Source organism: Tetrapisispora phaffii, chromosome 3, assembly GCF_000236905.1.
Source record: "Tetrapisispora phaffii CBS 4417 chromosome 3, complete genome".
In the NCBI taxonomy this organism is placed as follows: Eukaryota; Fungi; Ascomycota; class Saccharomycetes; order Saccharomycetales; family Saccharomycetaceae; genus Tetrapisispora; species Tetrapisispora phaffii.
In genome coordinates this window covers 544,276-569,269 of record NC_016522.1, presented here as the reverse complement: position 1 = coordinate 569,269, position 24,994 = coordinate 544,276, and the positions used below count along the sequence as shown (strand labels likewise).

The following is a 24,994-nucleotide window of genomic DNA, read 5'->3' as shown; positions in this document are numbered from 1 at the left end:
AGAATAATCATGATGGATGTCTCACACATATACACATATATATATATGTAAGTAATAATATAGACTTTTTTAATGTACTGTACCTATCGTATTTATGCTTGTTTCAAATGATTTAGATCTTTGCATGATCTATCCCAGATTTCCATCTCTCATTCAGATGATCTTTGAATATCTTTTTTTGAATATGGTCAACTAATTCCATGTCTTTCTTGGATAAATTACCATCGTTGTTTCTCACTTCCCAGTAGTTGTTTAGTGCATCTTTTAACTCATCTATGTCAGATACTCCAATTACAGTAGGACCTCTTCTATACCATTTACTGATTGCATACCTGGTGGCTAAATCAGCTAAGTCAACTTGCTTCGAAGCACAGTATTTAGCACTTTGGATACTACATTGTTTCAATTCCTCTGAACAAGGATGGAATGGTTTTGTCTCGAAAGAGTTTAGAAGAGACATACTTAAAATTGACGCATTACAAATTGTCTTAATATTGTTTTTTCTCAAAGCATCTTCAAACTGAAGTAACCTTGTATTTTGAAGGTTCATATTACAATAAGATAATATCAAATCTAAATCTCCAATTGAATCTGAACATGTATCATGCACATAATCAAGCAATTTGGTAATATAATCTAATGGATATCCCGATAGTCCAAAGTTTTTAATAATTCCTTCATCTTTGAGCTTCTTCAATTCGGTTAATGCTTCAATGCTATCTTCTAATGGTGTAAACTCTACATCATGTAAATAAACCACATCTAAGTAGTTCGTGTTTAATCTTTTGCAAGAACGTAATATACTCTTTCTCACATTATTTGCACTGTAATCAAATTCATTCGATCCAATTCTGCCGACTTTTGTACAAATGAAGTATGTATCCCTTGGAAATTCGATTTTTATAGATTTTAATGCTTTCCCGTATATGATCTCACTATCTCCATAATATGGAGAAGTATCAATAGCAGTAATACCATTCCTAAACGCAAATCGTATCATATCTGCAATCGGAATTGAATTGGGATCATCGTTATATTGCGAAGATAATGTTGCACCTCCCAGAATAAGGTTAGGTAAGTTTTTGACATCATGAGACTTTATATAATGACATTGACGACTTTCTAGGATTGTCATCTTTAAAACCGTTCAATTATCTACCGTTTGACAACTAAAAAAATCATTTTGAACAGATATCTTATCTTAAAGTAGATGTTAAAATAATAACTGAAATTTCTCTATTTTTCTTTTAAAAACGAGATCTAATATTTTATTTTTTTGAATTTTTAATGTTTTGGTTTATGAGGGCCGGTGGACCAATGAATTGACTAAATATCTTTAGTTAAAAGAAAATATAAAATTATGCGCTAGGGAAGGCTAATTTTATGTTAATGTAACATCCCTTTTAAATTTGTCGATGACATAATTTATTTTTAGTTAAACTATAAAGCTATATTCAAAGATACTATACAATTATTCATAAATCCACTTAGCTTGGAATTGTTCGTAGGTAACTAATTCTTCAGCTTTAAACCATAACTTAATTTCTCTGTTTGCACTTTCAACTGAATCACTGCCATGACAGACGTTTCTACCTAGATCAATACCAAAATCACCTCTTATAGTACCTGGTAAGGAATCAGCTGGATTAGTAGCACCCAATAATTTTCTACCTTGTTGAACAGCATCTTTACCTTCCCAAACGGTGGCAACAATTGGTCCAGATCTCATGAAAGCAGACATCTTTGGATAGAATGGCTTACCAACATGTTCCGCGTAGTGTTGATCTAATAATTCTTGAGATGCATTTAACATTTTAATAGCAACTAATTTGTAACCTCTCTGCTCAAAACGATTTAGAATCTTGGTAACTAAACCTCTTTGAACGCCATCTGGCTTAATAGCAATAAAAGTTCTCTCGGTATTGGTCATATTCTTTCTTTCGATCTTTTGAGTTTATATAAGAATTAGAACTTAATTAATACAACTGTGGCAATGTTTTTATATTAATGTAAGTTTGTTCTTTTAGGATAGGAAATTCATAAACGGAAATTGAAACCTCAAAAAGTCATTAAACCATTGTTTAAAACTATTAATAATATATATTAAAGATTAAAAAATTATATTTCACCAGTTCTATCAAATATATTTAAGTAATGTGTTATTGGGTTAAATTATTGCGATTTGGTTGGTTCGGAATTTCAAGAAATTAAACGCGTAAATAGGGATCATATGGAAATTTGATTGGAAGATTTAAAGAAGTGTGCATGCATTAATTGTTAAAATTATTTTTATTGAACAACTTTCTGTAATGATTCCTTTTATACCATAACATAACGATTAAAATTATTGTAGCATACGAGCCATACCGAATATATCTTGGTAGAAACTTTAATGTGAAGGTTACTGGAAAGTTATAATTGCGAGAACTATAGTTTGTAAAGATCCTAATCAAATCAATGGACAACTAGCTTATTTCAATTTGCTGCAATCTATTTGCGTTTATGAATAATGCAATTACTTCCCCGTGGATCTACATAAAAGATTTGCTTAAAATAGAACCAATTGATCATTTCAGTAACAAGGAAACTGAATTGCTCGATAGTTGCGTTCATAGTTTTATTTCATTTACCTTTCAGTCCAACCCAACAGTTGTGTTTAGTTGAACAGATACCACATATTGAAGGCTCTACAAAACCATTTGGAGAGTAGAATAATATCATGACATCCTTGCAGGAATTCGTTATTCCGGATTTGCAACAATACTTTCCATAAAAAGGATTATGGAATTTCTTATAACTACTTATTTGAATGATTGACGTTTCCAATATAAATCACTCTAGAGTAACTAACATAACAAATCAATCTTATATTTGGTCACTTGATCAATATTCTTGTCTTCGACTGGAGTAGTGTATAATTCGGTAGTGTTGCTATTGACGATGATGCATAGACAATAACTTATTATCCGATTGTTTTCTTCTTATTAGGTAAATTATATACTGACATGCAGTGACTAGGAACTATCAATTGAGTGTTGTAGACATTCTACTCCTTTTCTAAGTGCGTTTTCTTCGTCGAGTAATCTGAATTAAAGATTAATAGGGTCAACGTTTCAGAGGTTTAACTATTATTGATTATAATCCGTCTTTACTTATAATACATCGATGATACTTTAACTCCTTCTTAATTATAAATAACCAAGTTCTGACAACCGCCATTACATACGACACTACAATTGGTTTTGAAACTTCCTAATAGAGGTTTACTGCCCTATTCGCCATTTTAGCAGGTCGTTAAGTTCAACTTATTTATGTATACTCTCAATAATAATAGCATGATTCTGAGGCTGCTGTGATATTTTGTGTTTTCTTAAGAAAATAAGCGGTTTTAGCTCAGTTGGGAGAGCGCCAGACTGAAGAATACTTCGGTCAAGTTATCTGGAGGTCCTGTGTTCGATCCACAGAAATCGCACATTTTTTAAATTATGTGAACAATTTTATTGTTTGTTACTCTTAAATGGAAGTAGTTTAAAAAATGCAAGGTACTCAAGCTAATCATATTAACTTTTTATAATATATATATATATATAACTACATCATTTAAGAAGTAATAGAAAAGGTTAGTTGTGTCCTATTATGGTAAATGACAGCCTTGTCGTATTATACTTAAATATGCACAGTGATCTGAAAGGACATACACATTTCTATCAGTAAAATCATCAAAAATGACTGACCATAAAACTAAAAATAAAAAGATTAAGATTGATTTTATAGTCAATAAAACTAAACGGAGGTTGACTTATAATACACGTAGAGTTGGCTTGATGAAGAAAAGTTATGAATTGTCATTGATCACTGGTGTCAATATCCTGTTACTAATTTCATCGATCAATGATGACTATGTCTATTTTTTTTCATCTCCAAAGTTACGTAACTTTGTCAACTGTAATGAAGGTCAAAAATTAATTCGGAAATGTTTACAAGAAGAAAGCCCTAAAGCTATAGAAACAAAAAAGCATCATCTCGAGATGTGTAGATTTTGCAACTGGAGATTTAAGATTCGAAATCATTAAAAACACGTAACCTCAAAAAAAACTCAGAACAATAAGATGAAGTACAGTTCAAAAGTAAAGGTGTCTGAAATATACCTTGGGCCCATTTCAAAAAATTCAACTATATTAGTATGCATCTGCTCATAAATTAAATATTAAATCCAGACACTTTAATTCTGGAGGAATATTATCTTAATATTATTTTCATCAAAATTAGTCAACGGAATAAATAAGCAAAGTGATAATAACTAATAGATAGTCTCCTGTATGTCCCATTGAAAAAGTTGTAGCAGCAAATTATTAGCAATATCCCTTTCTCTCTACGTGAAATAATAGATATTATCCATTCTGTTTTAATTTTAATTAATTAATCACTAGAAGGAATAGACATTATAAATTTTACGTTCAAGTTTTTGATGAATCTTCTTTGAATAGCTCAATTTGAACTACTATAGAGTCAGATCACGAAACAACCGGAGAGAGAGAGTTTTTCATCAAAAAATAGCTGACAATAATGAAATAGGAACACCAATTATACACCACAAGAACATAATACGCTAAAAATGGCATCTAACCTCATAATATCAAGTTAGTAACCATATAAGACATAGGAAGCGCTAGAGCTAACGTTGTGTGCGTGGACACCACTGTCCGCACTAGCACTGTTAATGTTTAAATGAATATATCACACGGATATAATATACTACAAACACATTTACTGAGATTCACATAGAGAGAGAGGGCACAAGCATACGGAAGAGGGACATTTATTGTTAAAACGGTAGTTATATTCGTTTTAGTAAAAACATAATGAAGTAAAATAAAGCAAAACAAACAGACAAAGAAACAAACAGGTTCCACCAGCTTTTTCATTATTCCATTTAAATATCTATGTATACGTATATCTATTACTATTTCCAATTTCTATCACATAAAATAAATAAAATCTCTTACGTATCTTTAACCAATTATGCGATATTTTTAATGCAAAAAACGAAAACCAAAAACATAGACACACATACACAAATGAACGAAACAGATTTAGTACTATGATTTAAATTATCGAAATCTTTCTCATGTCTATTAAGTTAACGATTCCGGTGTCTCTTTCTCTCTTTTACTATTTAGTTTACTTTACATTAATGTGTAAAAGTTTTCCAATAAGAAATGAATAAATAATGTAGTCAATAAGGAATAAATAATAAGTAACAATTGTATAACTGAAATTCTTTTTTTTTTAGCTCATTACTACAGTATTCACAGACTAACAAACAACCTAGTAGACAAGAATATCAAGAAACAAGAAACAAGAAACAACAAATAAACCTTAGTTTCCCTCATGGTAAAAGATAGAAAACATCTCGGTTAATAAGGTTATAAATTGTAAATGCATTATTTTATTTATAAAGGATAGAGAATAATATTTAGATGATTACTTTTCATTTTTAAATAAAACTGTTTATATGATTAGAGGAATCATTTCTTGTTTATTTAAGAGGAAACTTTTTAAATTTCTTTACTTTCTTTATTCGTATGTCTAACCTTCTCTTTAGTTACACGTTATCTTAACTTTTTTTCTTAATTGCTTACAATTAAACTCATGTTTATTCTTAACAAGCCTTTTAAATTTAATTCCTTTAGTTCATAAGAATTTTACAGAAAAAAAATTTATCGAAAACTAACCGGCAAAGAAGTAGATATTAGAATTTTTCAATATTGAAGTAACTTTAATAGCATTACAATATTTATATATATTTGATTTTTTTTTCTTTGCAGTTTGTGTGTTAATCAGGAATTATATTTTTGTTCATATACTAATTGAATACCATATATATATATATATATATATATATATAGTATATTATTTAGTAAATTCCCAATTTAATATCCCTCCCCTTCTAAAAAAGTTGATAACAATATTTTTATTTTAAGTTCACATTAGGTGCAAAACAACAACAACAACATAAATAACAATATCAAAAAATGTCTGATAGTGAAGACCATAAATTAGATCTCAAAACTGATAGTAAGGACAGTTCTTTATTGTCACCTTCATCTACTGGTTCTACTGCTAAAGAAAGAAGAAAAATTGAAATTAAATTCATTGAAAATAAAACAAGACGTCATGTTACATTCTCTAAGAGGAAACATGGTATCATGAAGAAAGCTTTTGAATTATCAGTTTTAACAGGTACACAAGTTTTATTATTGGTCGTATCGGAAACCGGTTTGGTGTATACTTTCAGTACGCCAAAGTTTGAGCCAATTGTCACACAACAAGAAGGTAGGAATTTAATTCAAGCTTGTTTAAATGCTCCTGATGAGGAAGAAGAAGAAGAAGAAGAAACAAATAAACACGAAAATGGTAATAATGCAGGTTCATTAATCCAGCAACAACAACAGCAACAACAGCAACAACAATTACAACAGGATCAACAGCAGAAGCAACAACAATCTCCGCAAATGCAACAACAACCACCGCAATTGCAACAGCATCAACAACATCCACCTCCACCACAGCAACAACATAGCGGTATACTGAATAATAACAATAGTGCAAACTACATGTCTGTACAACAAATACAGCAACCTTTGAAACAAGTTCCTTTCAGTAATGTAAACATCCAACCTCCAATTCCAAATAATCAATATTATCAAGCGCAAAATCCAACTCAACAACAGCAACAACAAAATTCTGTTTACCAGCAATATTTCCAGGAAACCCAACAAACTAATTATTAAATACTAAATCAACATGTAATTTATAAACGTTAATATTGTAGATATTTAATATATTCAGTTCATTCTTATTAACGTACGCATATTTAATTATATTCAAAGCTCAAGGTTGAAGGTTATACATATCGTTAGTACTATTTATATTGAATTCTTACACACAATTAAGTTTACCCAGACTTTGTATTTTTTTCCCTATCACACAGCCTATAAAATAATTTACGCGAATTGTAACATTCAGATAAGAAAAGCTCAAACAATATTCACAAATATCTTTTAAACAATAAACATTAAATTTTAATAGAGTAATATATATATAAGTTTAGGGTCCATCTGCTAAGTAGTTCTTGGGTTTACTAGAATTAGTTTGCTTATCCTTTTTGATTTTTGAATAATCGCTAATATAGGTTACATAGCACCATTGTCTAAGAATGTCTACAGAATATCTTTATCAACCAACTGATATTGTTTTGGCAAAGGTAAAAGGTTTTTCCGCCTGGCCTGCAATGATTATACCAAATGAACTTATACCTGAGGCTGTTTTACGTAATAGAATGAAAATGACTTCGAATTCAAATAATGATGCAAATTCAATTGATGAACATGACGAGCAAGGTGAAGAATCTGATGAAGATGATTATATAATATATTCAAGTTTATTAAAGTTCCAAAAATTCAAAACTGTTAAAAAATTATATTGTGTGAAGTTTTTATGCGATGATACTTATTATTGGGTTAAACCTGTAGATTTCCATTTGTTAACAGTAGACGAATGTAAAGATTGGTTGAAAACAGAAAAAACTAAGAGAAGGATAAATAAAAAACTGATACCGGCTTATGAAATGGCAAGTAAAGGTTCACAAAACATCGATGTAATGGAATTTGTGGAATATGGATCTTACGGGAAGCCAGAAGAAGACGAATATATAGACGAAGTAGACGAAGAAGAAGAGGAAGAATATACAACAGAGACATCGAGTTCAAAAAGTAGAAAGAAAGGAGCCTCCAAAGAGAAAAATCCAACTCGAGTATCTTCAAGAGTATCTGCAAAGAGAAAACAAGAAGAAATAGAAGAGGCAAAGAAAAAACGTAATACTAGATCCAACAGAGCAAAAGTGAACGAAGATACCAAAGATGAAGAAAAAATGATGCTAGAAGAAACTCCAGTGGTATCCAAAAAGCAAACAAAGAGTAAAAACAAAGATAAGCAGAAAAAGGTACAACCAGAACTTGAAAAATATAATTATGACACAGATGAGGATTGGTCTCTAGTAGGACTAGGCCCTCAAGACTTATCAATATCACAACATGAAAATAAATTAGTCAGTAAATTATCTCAAAAGAAAAACTTGGAGATACACAAAGAAAAATGTCTTGATATAGCAGACAAGCTAAGTACAATTAATAAGTTAATCACTGACATATTGATACCGAACCCTGATGATGCAACGGTTGGTTGTTCAACTACTATACAGGATTATGAAGTACTTATAGATGAATTGCAATTGGCCTTACAGTATAATACTAGAAATGATGAGTTCATTTCAATTTTTCAATCGAATAACGAGTTTCTTTCCAATTTTAGAATTTTAATTAACCTACAATTTGAACAATTGAAAAAATGGAATTTATTAAAAGATTTGAATAATATTTTTAGGGTTATCTACAAAGCTGATTTAATAATAGACACTGAACCTTGGAACTTGCAATTCGAATCTTCTAAAGTTATAGATGAAGTTACTGAACCAGTTGAAGGTAGTGTAACAACTGAAAGTATAAAATCAGAGTAATCTATTAATTAAAACTAAGCATATTTTATAGAATATAAAATTAATACTTATTACCTATAATTGTGAACACTTTTATACAACACAATTATCTTTGACTTCCCTTCCCAATTAAATTGCCAGCAATAAATAAGTAAATAATAAATATTATACTCAAATGCGATTATCTTTATTAAACATATTAAACTATATAATCAAAGTAAGTAGAATTTATGTTTATGCAAAAAATTGATCTATAATGCTTTTGTATTATTATTAGAAAACACCTACTTGTTCTCATTTGACTGGCTGATCAGTTACAAAAACATATGTACCAGTCACCGGGTCATAGCTTTCAAAAGTGGAAGCTTCTACATTTTCTTTTAACTTTTGAATATGCCTTACTACTAATGGATGTGTAGGGTCCGTTATAGGCGTTCTAGTGGACTTATCAATTGGAAAACAATTGTATAATGTAATGCGTGCCTTAATATTTAAACCTTCAGAGGGTTGTGGTTTATGAGACGACAGAGGATAGAGAGCACATGTTCTGGGAGAAAAAACTACAATTGAATCGCATAATGCTGAGAGAGAGACATTTGTCAAGTCTACCGGTTTCAAAAATTCAATTTTACCATATGATTTATGTCCAATGATTAAGTTTTTAACGCTTCTCAACTGTAACAATGAATTAGAGGAAAGCGTTTCAATTGACGGAGTTAAATAATAGCCATTGCCCATAAATGAAATATCATCGCTTATAATGCCTTGAGGTTTAATAATTGCCACTGTTGTTTCATCATTATCATTTTGTGCAGGTTTACCACTAACATTATTTGTAAGTTCTATTAATTTTGTCTCAGACGATTCCTCAATCGAGTTAGTTATTTGTACCTTTTCAGTTTTAATCATGATATCTTTAGGTTTCTTTTTAGAACTAATAATTGATTTAAAATTAACTCTATCAGGATTGAAAAATAATTTGGTTGTATCTATTAATGACCGTTCGGTAGCTACATCAAAACCATTTGAATTAGTATCGGGGAAACTCTTACTGTGACTTTTGTCACTCTTCACAAGTTGTTTATCAAGTAAACTTTTTGTGGAGAACAAAGGTTTTGGGGCTGATCTATAAGCAGAGGTCATATCAATTTTCAATTTCATATTCGCATTGATTTTGGTAATATTTGGTTTAGTAGGTTTAGTGATTGATGCAGGAACAGATACTCTGGCAAATAATTCTTTTGTAGCATTTATGTCCAAAGATTCAACATTTTGTGCGGTCATCATCGATTGAGCATTAGGAGCAGGTTGGGCAGTGTTTTGTTGTAATGTATTTGCGCCAGAAGAAAACAAACCAGTATTTGTATTTAATGTGGAGCCACCTATTGAACCCGTAGTAGTCGTTGGAGTTCCTGTGGCCAATGTATTAGAATTCCCAAAAAGACCGGTGCCAATATTAGTGGAAGCAGTATTTTGGTTTTGACCACCAAATAATCCTCCGGAAGCAGGTGTAGAATTTAAACCGGCTGTGTTAGTATTGGTTGAGTTATTACCATATAAAGTTACAGCTGGGGTTGCTGGTTTTGCACCAAAGAAGCCACCCAGTTGATTTGTAGTATTTGAGGTAGTCGTAGATGAACCAAACAATCCTCCAGAAGGTTTAGTTGCATTGTTTACACCTGAACTACCAAACAAACCACCAGCTTGATTGTTATTGGAATTATTTGTGTTCCCAAATAAACCACCTGGTTTATTGTTATTAGAGGCGTTTGTGTTTCCAAACAGCCCACCGGAAAGATTATTGGATGTGGCTGAATTTTGTCCAAACAACCCACTAGTGAGTTTTGGTTGGTTCATAGTATTACCTAAAGCATTATTACCAAATGAAGTAGGTTGCGAAGGTGTTGAACCAAACAAACCACCTGCAGGTTTATTTCCAAATAAACCTCCACTTTGAGCATTTGAAGATGTATTATTTTGGCCAAACAGACTACCAGATTGCTGGTTGTTCATGTTAGAAATAGTATTAGCATTGTTATTCTGACCAAATAGACCACCTTGCTGCTGATTATTGTTATTATTATTTTGTCCAAATAAACCTCCAGATTGTTGGTTGTTGTTATTTTGACCAAATAATCCATTACTTTGCTGGCTATTATTGTTTTGGCCAAACAAAGTTCCCTGTTGTTGTTGATTATTATTAAGAGTGTTGTTAGTTTGTCCAAATAAACCACCAGATTGTGCATTATTATTATTGTTTTGTCCAAATAAGCCACCAGATTGAGCGCTGCTGTTAGTTTGTCCAAATAAACCACCGGATTGTGCATTATTATTATTCTGTTGTCCAAATAAGCCACCGGTCTGCTGAGTGTTATTATTCTGACCGAATAAACCACCTTGTTGCTGACTATTATTATTCTGACCGTATAAACCTCCAGATTGTTGATTGTTCATAGTCGCATTGTTATTCAGTCCAAATAGACCACCAGATTGCTGGTTGCTGTTGTTATTTTGACCAAAAGATGAACCACCAAATGCATTAGAATTGTTATTTGATCCAAACGTTGAAGATTGATTTTGTTGACCGAAAGCACCCACTGAATTGTTATTATTCGCATTTGATGCGTTACCAAACGGAGAATTTTGGGTTTGACCGAATGCATTATTATTTCGCTTAGCACCAAACATGGATCCAGTGCTAGTATTATTATTATTATTGTTGTTGTTGTTATTCATAGAATTAAAACCACCAAACCCAGAAAAGGCATTGTTACTTGAGTTGGCACCATTAAACCCATTGTTTTGCTGAGATCCAAACATAGAATTAGTATTATTTGACCCAAATGGAGTGGTGTTAGAAAAGGCACCTCTAGTAGCTTGACCAAACATTATTGATGAGTGTGCAGTTTGTTAGTTTATAATCGATTTTGAATGAACAAGTATAGGAGCTGGTTTTTTAATATTCGTAGGGCTTCTTCAATAAACTAGTAGTGAATACACTGACTGGACTCAATTGATCAACCTACGAGGTAGAACGAATCTGGTTTAAAATAGTAATATACACATTTATATTACTTTTATATTGATCAAAAAGATTTTTATTTCTTTTTTATTTCATGTTCAATTTTTTCTTCAGCGTAACACACTGATGAAGTATTGAATGGGGATGCCGCCGGGTAACAGACACATTCAAATCTTAACCCGTAACAGTGATGCTATTGCCAGGTATAATAACGTTGATGGCTATTGCTATAATTAAAGTTATAATATGTATTCTTTTCTTATAGATAAAGCTATAGAATTGTAATAAATACAAAGATGCAAATGAATGAACAATTAAATGTGGAGTGAGGAGGGAAAAACTGCACGGAATAACAGAATAGAGAAAATAAATGGTAACTAAATGAATTTTAACCTCATGCATTATTTTCTTCGTTGTTGGATTATGTTAAATATAATGTATGTACCCTTCATCATATATGCTATGCTAGTAAATGAGAAAAACACAAACGCCAATCAGGTTAGTTTTCCTAATTTATTATTAAAACTATCAGTTAATTCTACCATCAGGCTGTAGTTCTTCAAATTTACAGCGTCTAACGAGCCAGTACTTAAATCTACTAGCATATCATCATCATCATCATCATCATCATCATTATACCTTTGTACGTGTGCATTCGAGTGTAATAATTTAGATTGCATTAATTCCTTATTAAATTTTTTTTCATCGCTTTTAAAGTCAGTTTTATTAGTTCTCACGGAGTTAGAATTCGAGTTCATGTTCAAAGAAATATTATTATTATATGTCATGTGTTGTATATTGCACGGTTTGGATATGTGAACTAGAGCAGTCACTGTTTTCAGGAACAGAGTGATATATGGAATCCACGAAATAAAAAAACAGAAGATTAATTCTATTTATATAGGTTTGAAGAATCCGATATAAATAAAACTGTCGGAAACAAAAAACTTCCCTTTTTATTACTCGCAACTTATTAATTATGTAATAGATAAACGTATAGATAACCCGCTTAGTCGAAATCAATAAAACGGATTAAAAGATAATTGAACATACGGGTATAACAAGTGTCCATATATATATATACTATTGTTGTCGTAGATATTAAGTTATTTAGTATAGTAAAATATCACCTGTATCACTAACTGTGCGGCAATAGCATATGTGAATATAAAATATATATGCATATATGTGTGTTAACTAACTATGTGTTAACTATGTGTTAACTATGTGTTAACTATGTGTTACATTTTTACACATAATGGCATTTCCGTGTTCTTGTTAACAATAAGTGAAAATGGTGTGTGCTTATTATGTGACTTTGCCAATATTGTCTGCATAACGGATATAGATATCGATCGATTCAGATAAAGAGTGAGATAGTCAGAGATGGACGGGTTTTGGTGATTGCGATGAGCTCAGGATTTTACTTTTCTTAGGATTTCGACATTCCTAGTGAAAACTGTGGGAAAATGCGAAGTTGTGAAAAAGCCACACTTTCTTTGTCTTTCTTATGTGTGGGGGAGAAGGGGGGTGGTGGGTGGCCGTAGTGAGTAGCAGGGAGAGCTTGCGGGACTGGACGGACCAAGTAGAAACGCGTGAGAACGTTCTGTTTTCTTTTTCTCGGTTCTCATGATAGAGCACGTGATAGTTTAGCGCCACAGTTGTTCACGTGACCTATTCATTTTTATTTAGTCACGTGACACGTAATTGTTTTGAAAAATCGATAACGCGTGAAGTGTACTGTTTAAGTAAAAAGGTGATGAGCTTACGCGGTATATATATATATATAGATTGGGATATTTAGAAACAATTTATTATAATCGTACCAATACAGAGGACCATACTGTACACGTAAGTTAGTTTCGTGATGGAAAGTAACCTTGATCCAACGGTTATCAGTAGCCTTGATAATGCCTATCATGGAAATGTCGATAATTATCTATTGAATAACGACCCAACGGCAGTCGATTCGACAATGAATGACCCGACTGCTGTGGTAACTAAAAAGAGGAAACCAATAGTGAAACTAACTGCTGAAAGACTATTGTCGGATAACGGTTTACCATACGTTATGAAAAATGCAAGAAAAAGAATACACATCTCTAAAAATAAAAGTCCCTGTGACAATTTTAATAATATATTATTGTTTTATCAATTGTGGGCCCATAATCTGTATCCAAAGGCAAAATTTAAAGATTTTATTAAATTAGCACAAGGTTTAGGGAAATCAGACAAAATTTTAAGGGAATATCGATCAGCTTTGTTTAGAAAAGAAATGGGTTTAATTGATGATGACGAGTTGAATAGACTAGTGAATTTCTTACAAAACAATGATGAAGTTATCCCAATCCAAGAAGATAGTACTCATGATCCAAATGCGGTGGAAAATAATGCAGACGCAACACATCATGAATCAAGCATCTTAGATCTAGAGCAAGGAAATCAACCTCAGAAGAAACATCTGTTTGAAGTAAATTCTGATCTATCGGATGCTGATGAAGAAGACCAGATTTACAATGTCACGAGACCCACAACGGAAGATAATACAATAACTATACCATTGAACAATAGTGGCAACAATGAAGAAGAGGCATTGCTACTAGAGATGGAAGAACAACAAGCTGGAATCACAAAGAGGAATGCTAAAGTAATATCAGATGACGAGGAAGAACTCGAATTATTGAAAGACTTCGAAATGGAACAACAGAAGCTGGAAACACATAATGATGTTGTTCAAGAGCATATGGAAGAAGACGAAATGGAATTAATGAGGGGAATGTAATTACTCAATGTTAATAAATATCATTGCAGAAATTATTAAAGTTTATAAATCTTGCCTATCAAGTTCCAGAGGACTTAGTATTGCATTAGTGTATATTTGTGCGTACAGATTAGATAACAACTATGGGGAAGTTTATGATGAAAATGCAGTCATGATTATAACGATTATCTAACTATAATTTTTGTGCTTGCATCCGAAATATTGTTAAAATTTACATGTCTTAATTATTAATTTAGCTAATTCTTCTAAATATTTTTGGTCAACTTCAGAAAAACCTTCATAGTCTAAACAATCTATATCGATCACACCAACTGTATTGTTAGATTCATCTAAAATAGGAACCACTATTTCACTTTTAGTTTCACCGTCACACGCTATGTGATTTGGATGTTTGTTAACATCATGAACCAATTGAGTGACCTTTTCGGATGCTGCGCTACCACATACACCTCTACCAAATAGGATTTGTTGACAAGCAACCTTACCTTGAAATGGACCTAGAATTAACTCCTGTTTATCCAACACACTTTTATCTGTTAGATAGAAACCAGCCCAATTAACATTGACATTCAAGGAATGATATGCGTGCCATAATAAAGACGATGCATTTGCTAAGTTACAAACCCAGTTATCCTGTCCAGTGGTCAATGCTTCATAAGAATCAATTACTGTTTGTAATACTTCTTCCCTACTTTGTGAAGCCGAAAAGGTAGTATAGTCAGCATGATGTTTATCGTCTTCCATTCTGATTATATTATATTTATAGCTAGTGTGCTAAGGTTAATATTTGCGTATTCACAAATATATATAGTTTAAAGCTGATATGTTAATGTATCATAAATAACCAAAGATCTTAGATAATTGCATTGTTAATTTAACAATGAACCTTTTATATGAGTTTGAGATGAGCTTATTAACTAAGAATTGATAAAACTGTGGCTTCTCATTACTTCTAAGAAGTGGTTTTAAAAATGCAATGTTCTGGAATCGAACCCGGCAACTTTCGAAATTCTTGATTGAAATAGGATCCTATAAATGATGAAGCCAGAATTTAAAGTATATATGAACATCCAAACGTTAAGTGTTTACTCTATAGTGAACGGCTTTATCATCAAGAGAATAATATACCGGAATATATAGTCAGGAGAAAAGTTAGCGGTTTAAAGATCGGTATATGCATGAGTAGCCGTTGTGAGTTTAATGCATTCTATTCGATATATTCCTTAAACGATGACAATAAGTTCAAGATGAAGTACAATTGTCTAGTTATCTAGAATGTCATATTCAGAGATATGAACAATCTTATCGAAGCTCAACCCAAAATCTATATCCTAATATGTTCCCATTCAATTTTGTGCAAATAACGTGTAGACTTTCTATTATCACACCTAAATGTAAGAGATAATTACAGACAAAGCATTGGGTATCGATGCCCACTATCCACAAGATTACAGATATCTGCATCTCAATACCTTATTTAATATTCGTTCGAATATGAAACGTCATTGGCAAGACACTTTATTGCAATATATACACATATTGAAAGAGACGATGAGTTTCGAAAAAAAAAATTTTGAAAAAGTAACAAAGCTTTCGAAAATTTTTTAACCTTTAACTTCTCTCTAGACATTCTTTGAGCTAATGAAATATTGAATTATTCAATACTTGTACAAGTGGATACTTATAATAAATTCATTAAATCATTTTAGGTAAATCATTCTATAAGTTCTTTAAATACGTTATCTCTTTTCTTTCTGTTCACGTTTTATTCAAATATAGTTTTGTTATTTATATCAGTGATAAGAGAACCGTTCCAACAGTGTACGAAAAGTTGAATTATGTCTGCTCCAAACGCTAACCCACAAGACCAATCTCAAGGTCAATATTACCAACAATATTACCAACAACAGGCTCAAGGTGCTGCTGGCGGTCAAAACTATCAACAGTACTATCAACAACAAGCTCAAGGCGGTAACGGTCAAAATTTCCAACAGTATTACCAACAACCAATTGCAAATGGTCAAGGTTACCAACAAGGTGGCTATCAACAAGGTGGCTATCAACAAGGTGGCTATCAACAAGGCGGCTATCAACAAGGTGGCTACCAACAAGGTGGTCGTGGTGGATTCAAAAACAACAACAACCGTCGTAACAACTTTAACAACAATTATAACAACACTGGTTACCAAGGTTATCAGCAACAGTCACAATCTCAAGGTATGTCTTTAGAGGATTATCAAAAGCAACAACTAGCTACCGCTACTCCTAAACCAAAGAAGACTTTAAAATTAGTTTCAAGTTCTGGTATCAAATTGGCCAATGCTTCCAAAAAACCTGAAGTCACTGAAACTAAAAAACCTGAAGCCGCAAAGGAAGATGATGTTCCAAGCGTTGCCAAACTAAGCATTAAAGAAGAACCTGTTAAGACTGAACAAGAAACCAAGGCCAATGCTGAACCAACTCCAAAAGCTGAAACCTTAATAGTAGAAGAAGAGGATGAAATTGATAATGAAATTGTCCAAGATATGTTCGGTGGTAAAGATCACGTCTCTATTATCTTCATGGGTCACGTTGATGCCGGTAAATCTACTATGGGTGGTAATATCTTATATTTAACTGGTTCTGTGGACAAGAGAACTGTTGAAAAATATGAAAGAGAAGCCAAGGATGCTGGTAGACAAGGTTGGTACTTATCTTGGGTCATGGATACTAACAAAGAAGAAAGAAATGATGGTAAAACTATCGAAGTCGGTAAAGCTTATTTTGAAACAGAAAAGAGACGTTACACTATTCTAGATGCTCCAGGTCACAAAATGTACGTTTCTGAAATGATCGGTGGTGCTTCGCAAGCAGATGTTGGTGTGTTAGTTATTTCTGCAAGAAAGGGTGAATACGAAACTGGTTTCGAAAAGGGTGGTCAAACTCGTGAACATGCTCTATTGGCTAAAACTCAAGGTGTTAACAAGATGATTGTTGTTGTTAACAAGATGGACGATCCAACTGTTAACTGGTCAGAAGAACGTTACAACCACTGTGTTAGTAACATTTCTAATTTCTTAAAGGCTATTGGATACAACTTAAAGGAAGATGTTATATTTATGCCAGTATCTGGTTATAGTGGTGCTGGTTTGAAGGAACGTGTTAACGCAGCTGACTGTCCATGGTACACAGGTCCATCTCTATTAGAATATTTGGATAACATGTCACATATGGATCGTCACATTAATGCCCCATTTATGTTACCAGTTGCATCAAAAATGAGAGATATGGGTACTATCGTTGAAGGTAAGATTGAATCTGGTCACATTAGAAAGGGTAATTCTACATTATTAATGCCAAACAAGATCCAAGTTGAAATTCAAAATATTTATAACGAGACAGAAAATGAAGTGGATATGGCTGTTTGTGGTGAACAAGTTAAATTAAAGATCAAAGGTGTTGAAGAAGAAGATGTTGCTGCTGGTTTTGTTTTAACATCTCCAAAAAACCCAATCAAGAGTGTAACAAAATTTGTTGCCGAAATTGCCATTGTTGAATTAAAATCTATTATTTCTGCTGGTTTCGCTTGTGTTATGCATGTTCATACCGCTATTGAGGAAGTTCAAATTACTAGATTATTGCACAAATTGGAGAAAGGTACAAACCGTAGATCTAAGAAGCCACCTGCATTTGCAAAGAAGGGTATGAAGATTATTGCCTTGTTAGAAACAGAAAAGGCTGTATGTGTTGAAACTTATCAAGATTATCCTCAATTAGGTAGATTCACCTTAAGAGACCAAGGTGCTACTATTGCTATTGGTAAGATCATTAAGATCGTCGAGTAATTAAACATGCAGTTCTATTATATGTAAATTACATACCATTTTTATTATATAGAAAGATATAAATCCATAACGTTAATATTTTTTTGAATTTTTAAATATTAGTGCTGCCGAAGCATTTCTTCAAATATTTTTAACAATGCTTCCACCCCTTCTATTATATTTACATCGTATCCTTCACCAGGAACAAACTTGGAATGGGCGAAATCTATCAGTGACATCGAACTTAAAACATCAGAATATTTCCTTTCTTTTTCTACAGTGCCATTATCGTCATCATCGCTATCAACCTCTTTATCAATGAAGTCAGGCTTAAGTAACAAATCTTCATCCTGATTATAATCCCAATGCTCTGGATCCCCCTCATATACGAATAACAAACTACTAGATATTAGACGAATTTCTTCGTCTAAAAGAGTGTTATAAAATAGTTGTAATCGTTGCCAAAACATAGTGATCAATTGTTTCTTTCTCTTTTCTGTTAAATCATTATTAGTAAAATAAAGTTCAAAAGCTTCCTGTATATTTTCTGGAGTTCTTGTCCTGCCATATAGTTTATTGAGAAATACATACTCTATATTTTCCCCATCATGTTCTATTATATCTAATTCAAAATGATCTTTACTTACGGTAGATATAAGATGGTTCTTTTGTAATTTCATACCACATATTCTAAACCCCATTGATCCTGATGTTGTGGAATCACTTACTTCTTGTAATCTAATTTTTTTTTCTGGGGATGCATTTTCATCATATAGTATTTTCCCCAATTTTATATCCATTATGTTTGGTTTGGAATAGCCATGTAATAAATTTTCCAAGACAATAAAAGGTTTTTCATTGTTATCCTTCATTGTGACATTGTCATTTGCAGAACTGTTGCCTTCATCTGTATCAAAATCAACCAGACTATCAACAATCGGTTGTTCATTCTTAGTTCTCTGTATTGAATATACGCTTGAAATGGATCCATCAATTGAAGATTTTTTATCACCTTCTTCAATAATTCCCAAATATCTTGGCATCCATGCCCCTAGTAGTACTTCTGTGCTGTCTTGATCTGTTGATTCAGTGATTGTATCTTTATAATATCTATCTTGACTCTCTTTTAAAAAATCGATTTCTTGTTTTACTGTTGGTTTAAATACTAATATACCATCTTTATCTGAGAGAGTTCCAGCATGTCCAGCAGCTTGGTGTTTTAATTTAACATATTGTGAGTCCATAGTTACTTATAATTATGCAGATGATACTTTTAAGCCAATGACTGGTGTGATCAGGATATGTCAAGATTCAGTAGAAATATAACACACTAGTTACATCTATACTGCACTACACGGTCTTTATATACAATTTCCCAAGAAGTATAAAGACAAACAAATTTGAAATATTGTTATCAAGATAGTATAATAACTTATTCATAACATAATTTCAATGCCGATAATGGAAATATACATCTACAGAGAACAGTTCAATTACTCTTAACTAAACGGTGAGTAAGTACCGATTTAAAGGAACTCTACACCGTGAAATAAACTATGTAAGCAAAGAATCAGTTACAATTGAATACCATAGAAAACCTCACAAGCACATATATATACGTTACTGATCTTTATAAGAGGAAATGTATATTGCCGGTTTTCCAAGCTCATTTTCTAAAAGTAACTTCCAAGCAGGAGCAGAAAGGTAAGGGCTCATTAACTTCATCTCATCGAGGTCAAGTACACTAGCGATCTGCTAGGTTTTATGCAAAGAGTGAGAGATACTACTTCTAGATCGTGATATCTCTAGAGATGAACTTGTTTCTATCAGCCTAGAAAATGATATTGTAGTTCATGTTTTGGCAGAAGGTTCACAGGAAGAAGTTCTGTCTGCCTACCTGCCAAACTGCCTAACTGTGAATCTTTCTCATGTAACAAACTACTCTGCTTGGCTCAACGGTCCAGGCTGGAAGTAAAAGGGGAACGGGCAGGGGGAGGGGAAGTAAATTTGTTCTCCTTCTGAATATCTCTGCCTAGGCAGCGAGTGTTTCCGTTGTCGCACCCACTGAACGGACCAGACAGGCAGCAATGCTTACTACCTAGAAGAAGGCCAAAAACAACAGCAACGACAGTCCACCGTTTTTCTACGGTTCTACGGGGGATTATGTCTATTTGTTTTTCCGTGAACTCATACCAATCTTTTCGCATCTCCGCCTAAACTTCGAAAAGGAAAACAAAATAAACAAACCCTACCACGGTTGGTGGTAAATATGTTAAAAAGATAATTTGTATATAAGCTGAAGCTTTCCAAGCTAGACAGAAAGATTCCTTGCTTCCTTCCAAACTTTAGAAAGGAATTTCACCTAAAGTTCAAAACTTGGGTTCATTTTCTCTCTAGACGTATTAATATTCGCCTTACGAATTTCATTTTAGACTCGAATTTTTTGTTACTATTGCTGTTTAACCACTGCCTGTTTAATTTCAGAGCCTCTTTCTAAAACTTTCCATATTTTGTTTCGTGCTTGTGCTTTTTTTTTCAATTGTTTTACTTATACGTTTTCCTCACTGAGTGTTTTCTTGTACCTGAATATTTCCATTCTTAGATATATAGAATATATAGTACAGTGAGAAATCCACAGACAATTGTTTAACTAACACTAAAATCAATTTCGTAAGATGAGTGTAGATCCATCGGATAAGTTAAAGAGTGCTAAGGATTCAGTATGTAATAATAGTTTCATAACCATTATTAGTTATTAAGTCAACTTCGAACAAATTACCTAATCATCTAACATTTTTTACTAACATTTCTATCCTTTATTTTATTCTATCAATGATAATAATAATGATACACTTACCCTTATAGCTAGTTTCCTCTTTATTTGAATTATCTAAATCTGCAAGTTCTGCTGCCTCTAACATTATCGATTTTTATAATGCTATTGGTGAAGATGAAGAAGAAAAAATAGAAGCTTTCACAACATTAACCGAATCTCTACAAAAATTAACTTCCGCTACGAACACTTTACATGGCATCAGTAGTGAGTTAACCAATCCAATGGAAGATGAAAAGGAAATCGTTCCTCCCGTTCCAGTTGTATCAGTTAAACAGCCTAGAAAGAGAATACCTCGTGATCCAAATGCTCCAAAAAAACCATTAACTGTTTTTTTTGCCTATTCTGCTTACATTAGACAAGAGATTCGTGATGATAGAGAAAAGCGTGGCGAGACTCCATTATCTTCTACTGAAATTACTCAGGAAATCTCCAAGAAATGGAAAGAATTAAGTGATTCCGAGAAAGAAAAATGGAAGCAAGCTTACAACATCGAATTAGAACATTATCAACTTGAGAAGCAAAAATACTTAGAAGCTAAGAAAAATGGTAGTCTACCAACTTCTAATGGCATCCCAACACATGCTCCAGTAGGCATTCCATCCAGTTTACAATCCATAAAGAGATCTCATGATGATAGTGGTTCTTCCGAAAAGAAGAAGAAGAAGAAGAAGAAGGATAAGAAAAAGGATTCTAATTAAACCAATAGAACCTCAAGAGTAATAGCTTCTTTCCTTGACCTCCAACTTATCGTATTAGATTTGTTTTGATCTTAATCTGATACAAAAAAGTTATAAAATACTATATGTCGAATAATTTTACTCAATTTGAAGTATCTTTTGTATCAGTTATATTATGCAGTATTAGCAGGCCTTTTGTAATTATATATAGTTTTTAAAAAAAATTTCATGAAATTCATTTATTAGATTCTGCGTGATGTATTTACAAAGATATAGGTTAGAAAGGTGCCCCTCTAATTTAGTCTAAATCGAGTGCATTTCTATCATATTAGATATTTATAGTGCATTTTTGTTTCAGAAGTAAGTGTTTACATGGCATTCAATTCAGCTTCAATTTTTTTGAGTTTTGGTACATTATCGACATTTCCTAATGCGACCATCGAAATAGGCTTGTTTTGTAATCTGTAATTAGCCCACAGCTTAATATCATCTTTGGTTATCTTATCAACTTTTTCAAACACTTCTTCCGGTGACAGCCTTTGGCCTGTAGTGACAATCTGTCTTCCAATATCTTCAACAACAGGTGTAGAACCATCTAAGGATAATAATAGTGCAGCCTTAAGTTGAGCCTTAGCTCTGTTGACTTCCATTTCCGTGAAATCACCTTTCTTAATTCTGGTCCATTCTTTTATTATTTCTTTTATTATTAGAGTTGGGTTATGTTCCATAGAATTTGCAACAATATACATACCCCATAGACCCGAATCTGCATATGAAGTAGAAAATGACATGTATGAATTTGCTAATGGTTGATTATTATTTTCCTTTAGACCATTTGATGCAGCGAATGCTAGAGAAGAAGGAGAATTAGTACCTGCACCCAATGACCTATCCCAATTACCGACGATTGCTTGTGTTGCCAATGCGATAAAATAATCGGGAGAAGACCATGAGACACCTTCTAATGCAATTGCTATATGTGTGGTTTGTAAAGTCAAATTTTCAATCAATCTTTCACCCCTTGTAAAAACAGGCAATTGATCGTTCATGTTATTCACAAGTGAAGAAGAGCCCTTTGGTAAGTGACCGAAATATTTTTCTGCTAGTTTAATTAAATCTTGATGGTTTATGTCACCGGCACCCGCTAAGACCATTCTGTCACCCTTATAATTTGAAGTAATATAATGAACTAAGTCTGACCTATTGATGGATTTGATGTTCTTAATGGGACCTAAGATAGTTCTGCCCAAAGGTTGATCTTTATAAGCAATTTCATGTAGATGGTCAAATACGACTTCATCATACATTTTGTCAACTTCTTCACTTTCTCTCACAATAACATCTCTTTCTCTTTCAATTGCATTTTTCTCTAATTTAGAATTAGTTAAAATATCACTCAAAATGTCAACTGCTAATGGCAGATTCTCTTTTAAAGTTTTTGCATAGTATACTGTATTTTCCCTTGAAGTATAAGCATTTAAATGTGATCCAATATTTTCAATATCTAATTCAATTTGTTTTTGTGATCTCTTTGAAGTCCCCTTAAAAGCTAAATGTTCTAAGAAGTGTGCAGTACCATTGTTCTTGACGTTCTCTGCCCTAGAACCTGCATTCACATAAATACCTACTGTGGCGGTTGATGTATTTGGCATATATTCGGTAGCTACAGTTAAACCATTAGATAATTTCGAGATTTCCGTGCCTTGCATCAAGGTTTTCCTAGTAGTTGAGATCAATCTGCTAGACAGAGAATTCAATTTCAAACTGTTCCTCAACATAACAAAATAAGTGGATATAATACTGTGTGTATTTTCTTGTGCTTCAGTTACAACTAGAAACCGATAGTGTTGAAATAATCGTGTTGAATATACTTTTTTAAACAGTAAAAAATCGTTAATAAAATAAAATGTTCAAATATAAACAGCAATAGACACGGTGTATCAGCATCTAAGTCTAAGTATATCCTTTGATGTCGAACCTAAATTACTTTGACCGATCCACAGATCTCTTTTGTGACATACTTATTCATATATGTATATATATATATATATATATATATAAATTAGATGATTAGTTATTGCAGATTAATAAATTCATTATTAGCCAGACCATGAGTATTTACTATGGATTTAGAGGTTTTGTACGTCCATTTCTCTTTCGAAAAACTTAAAAAAATCAAAAAATGGCCATCAAAGTCGAGCAAAGAGAACGAGCGCAGAAAAGTAACCAATTGATAGCGTACGCGCAATTTATTGCAATCAGAAAAATAAAAAAAACACAACGAATCACGTGATAAGGTCTACGACGTATCACGTGATCTGTAAAAACGTTTAGGGTTTGTACCCTATTACCGACGGTCGGAACTTGGACATGCGGTAGGGCTTCAATTACCGGGTAAGTGCTATTTAGGGCTTACTTTCTGAATTTTTTGCAGATTTTATTGGATAATGTGAAGGATGCACAGAAACGTGTGTAGTAGTCATGGTGAAAGTGATGGTCATTTCCTTAATTTGAATCATCCACCTATTAATTACTTAATGACAGTAATAAGCTAATCTTACAACTTATATATATATAAAGTAATTTATAGAAAGTTAAGGTTTGTTGATAACTTAAATCTTTAAGTCTAAGCAAGTGTGGTAGAGTATATGCTTTGTTAAGTTATATATATATATACATATATCGTTGTAAGCTTATTCCATTATTTTGTTCAGATATTCCAACCAAGTTAAGCTCTGCTCCTCATATACATCAAATACTTCGGTTTTTTTCATTTGTTTAAATCATGTTAAGAAATTCAATTAATTTTGCTAGCAAGAGATCCTTTCATGCTTGTAAACCTGCATGCTTCAGAATTCCTTTTTTACCAACGTTACCTCAACAACCTGGTGGGGTGAAAGGCAATGTAAATGAAGCATATGTTCCACCAAAGATAGATAAAGTGCATGGCTCCTATCATTGGGGTTTCGAAAAAATTATCTCTATGTCAGTTTTGCCTTTAGTTACTCTTCCTCTCATATCTGGTGGTGCTCCTTTATCAGTGACCACAGATGTTTTGTTAGCTTCTGCTGGTATGTTCGCTTTTATGGTTGAGTTCCAATCTTGTATAACTGATTACGTTCAAAAAAGAGTTTACGGTAATATTAATAAATATGCAATGTATTTATTGTATGGCGGTTCAGTTCTCTCAATTTTGGGTATTTATAATTTACAGAAACCTGATGAGGAGAAAAAGGAAAATACAGGGTTCATTGGTTTATTAAATAAATTCTTCAAAATTGAACAGAAGTAAACAGAAAAAAAGCACTAAACTATAA

At 32.6% G+C, this 24,994-nt stretch overlaps 13 protein-coding genes and 1 non-coding gene across 14 annotated transcripts; 8 read left to right on the top strand and 6 right to left on the bottom strand.

Moving 5' to 3' along the window:
• Positions 1-112: 112 nt before the first annotated feature.
• ARA2 (D-arabinose 1-dehydrogenase (NAD(P)(+)) ARA2) lies at positions 113-1,135 on the bottom strand (the record flags this gene model as incomplete). The annotated part of the gene is made up of 1 exon (XM_003684795.1): positions 113-1,135. One exon carries the CDS (start codon positions 1,133-1,135, stop codon positions 113-115), a length of 1,023 nt encoding a protein of 340 aa, XP_003684843.1.
• A 336-nt stretch (positions 1,136-1,471) lies between these two features.
• On the bottom strand, positions 1,472-1,930 carry YNK1 (nucleoside diphosphate kinase; the record flags this gene model as incomplete). The annotated part of the gene is made up of 1 exon (XM_003684794.1): positions 1,472-1,930. One exon carries the CDS (start codon positions 1,928-1,930, stop codon positions 1,472-1,474), a length of 459 nt encoding a protein of 152 aa, XP_003684842.1.
• A 1,452-nt stretch (positions 1,931-3,382) lies between these two features.
• TPHA0Ctrna4F lies at positions 3,383-3,472 on the top strand. The gene is given in 2 exon segments: positions 3,383-3,420; positions 3,436-3,472. It is a non-coding gene; the product is annotated as a tRNA-Phe (tRNA).
• Positions 3,473-3,725: 253 nt separating this feature from the next.
• TPHA0C02540 (uncharacterized protein) lies at positions 3,726-4,073 on the top strand (the record flags this gene model as incomplete). The annotated part of the gene is made up of 1 exon (XM_003684793.1): positions 3,726-4,073. The coding sequence occupies one exon, from the start codon at positions 3,726-3,728 to the stop codon at positions 4,071-4,073; it is 348 nt and encodes a 115-aa protein (XP_003684841.1).
• Positions 4,074-6,035: 1,962 nt separating this feature from the next.
• Positions 6,036-6,794, top strand: TPHA0C02530 (MADS-box domain-containing protein; the record flags this gene model as incomplete). The annotated part of the gene is made up of 1 exon (XM_003684792.1): positions 6,036-6,794. One exon carries the CDS (start codon positions 6,036-6,038, stop codon positions 6,792-6,794), a length of 759 nt encoding a protein of 252 aa, XP_003684840.1.
• A 425-nt stretch (positions 6,795-7,219) lies between these two features.
• IOC4 (Ioc4p) lies at positions 7,220-8,578 on the top strand (the record flags this gene model as incomplete). The annotated part of the gene is made up of 1 exon (XM_003684791.1): positions 7,220-8,578. One exon carries the CDS (start codon positions 7,220-7,222, stop codon positions 8,576-8,578), a length of 1,359 nt encoding a protein of 452 aa, XP_003684839.1.
• A 273-nt stretch (positions 8,579-8,851) lies between these two features.
• TPHA0C02510 (FG-nucleoporin NUP100) lies at positions 8,852-11,446 on the bottom strand (the record flags this gene model as incomplete). Its single annotated transcript, XM_003684790.1, has 1 exon — positions 8,852-11,446. The coding sequence occupies one exon, from the start codon at positions 11,444-11,446 to the stop codon at positions 8,852-8,854; it is 2,595 nt and encodes an 864-aa protein (XP_003684838.1).
• Positions 11,447-13,446: 2,000 nt separating this feature from the next.
• Positions 13,447-14,361, top strand: CSM3 (Csm3p; the record flags this gene model as incomplete). Its single annotated transcript, XM_003684789.1, has 1 exon — positions 13,447-14,361. The coding sequence occupies one exon, from the start codon at positions 13,447-13,449 to the stop codon at positions 14,359-14,361; it is 915 nt and encodes a 304-aa protein (XP_003684837.1).
• A 204-nt stretch (positions 14,362-14,565) lies between these two features.
• TPHA0C02490 (L-methionine (R)-S-oxide reductase) lies at positions 14,566-15,105 on the bottom strand (the record flags this gene model as incomplete). Its single annotated transcript, XM_003684788.1, has 1 exon — positions 14,566-15,105. One exon carries the CDS (start codon positions 15,103-15,105, stop codon positions 14,566-14,568), a length of 540 nt encoding a protein of 179 aa, XP_003684836.1.
• A 1,094-nt stretch (positions 15,106-16,199) lies between these two features.
• Positions 16,200-18,185, top strand: SUP35 (translation termination factor GTPase eRF3; the record flags this gene model as incomplete). The annotated part of the gene is made up of 1 exon (XM_003684787.1): positions 16,200-18,185. One exon carries the CDS (start codon positions 16,200-16,202, stop codon positions 18,183-18,185), a length of 1,986 nt encoding a protein of 661 aa, XP_003684835.1.
• A 98-nt stretch (positions 18,186-18,283) lies between these two features.
• Positions 18,284-19,408, bottom strand: ARG82 (inositol polyphosphate multikinase; the record flags this gene model as incomplete). The annotated part of the gene is made up of 1 exon (XM_003684786.1): positions 18,284-19,408. One exon carries the CDS (start codon positions 19,406-19,408, stop codon positions 18,284-18,286), a length of 1,125 nt encoding a protein of 374 aa, XP_003684834.1.
• A 1,431-nt stretch (positions 19,409-20,839) lies between these two features.
• Positions 20,840-21,698, top strand: HMO1 (Hmo1p; the record flags this gene model as incomplete). Its single annotated transcript, XM_003684785.1, has 2 exons — positions 20,840-20,884; positions 21,030-21,698. 2 exons carry the CDS (start codon positions 20,840-20,842, stop codon positions 21,696-21,698), a joined length of 714 nt encoding a protein of 237 aa, XP_003684833.1.
• Positions 21,699-22,045: 347 nt separating this feature from the next.
• MAS1 (mitochondrial processing peptidase) lies at positions 22,046-23,455 on the bottom strand (the record flags this gene model as incomplete). Its single annotated transcript, XM_003684784.1, has 1 exon — positions 22,046-23,455. One exon carries the CDS (start codon positions 23,453-23,455, stop codon positions 22,046-22,048), a length of 1,410 nt encoding a protein of 469 aa, XP_003684832.1.
• A 1,007-nt stretch (positions 23,456-24,462) lies between these two features.
• On the top strand, positions 24,463-24,969 carry TPHA0C02440 (CybS family protein; the record flags this gene model as incomplete). Its single annotated transcript, XM_003684783.1, has 1 exon — positions 24,463-24,969. One exon carries the CDS (start codon positions 24,463-24,465, stop codon positions 24,967-24,969), a length of 507 nt encoding a protein of 168 aa, XP_003684831.1.
• Positions 24,970-24,994: the final 25 nt, after the last annotated feature.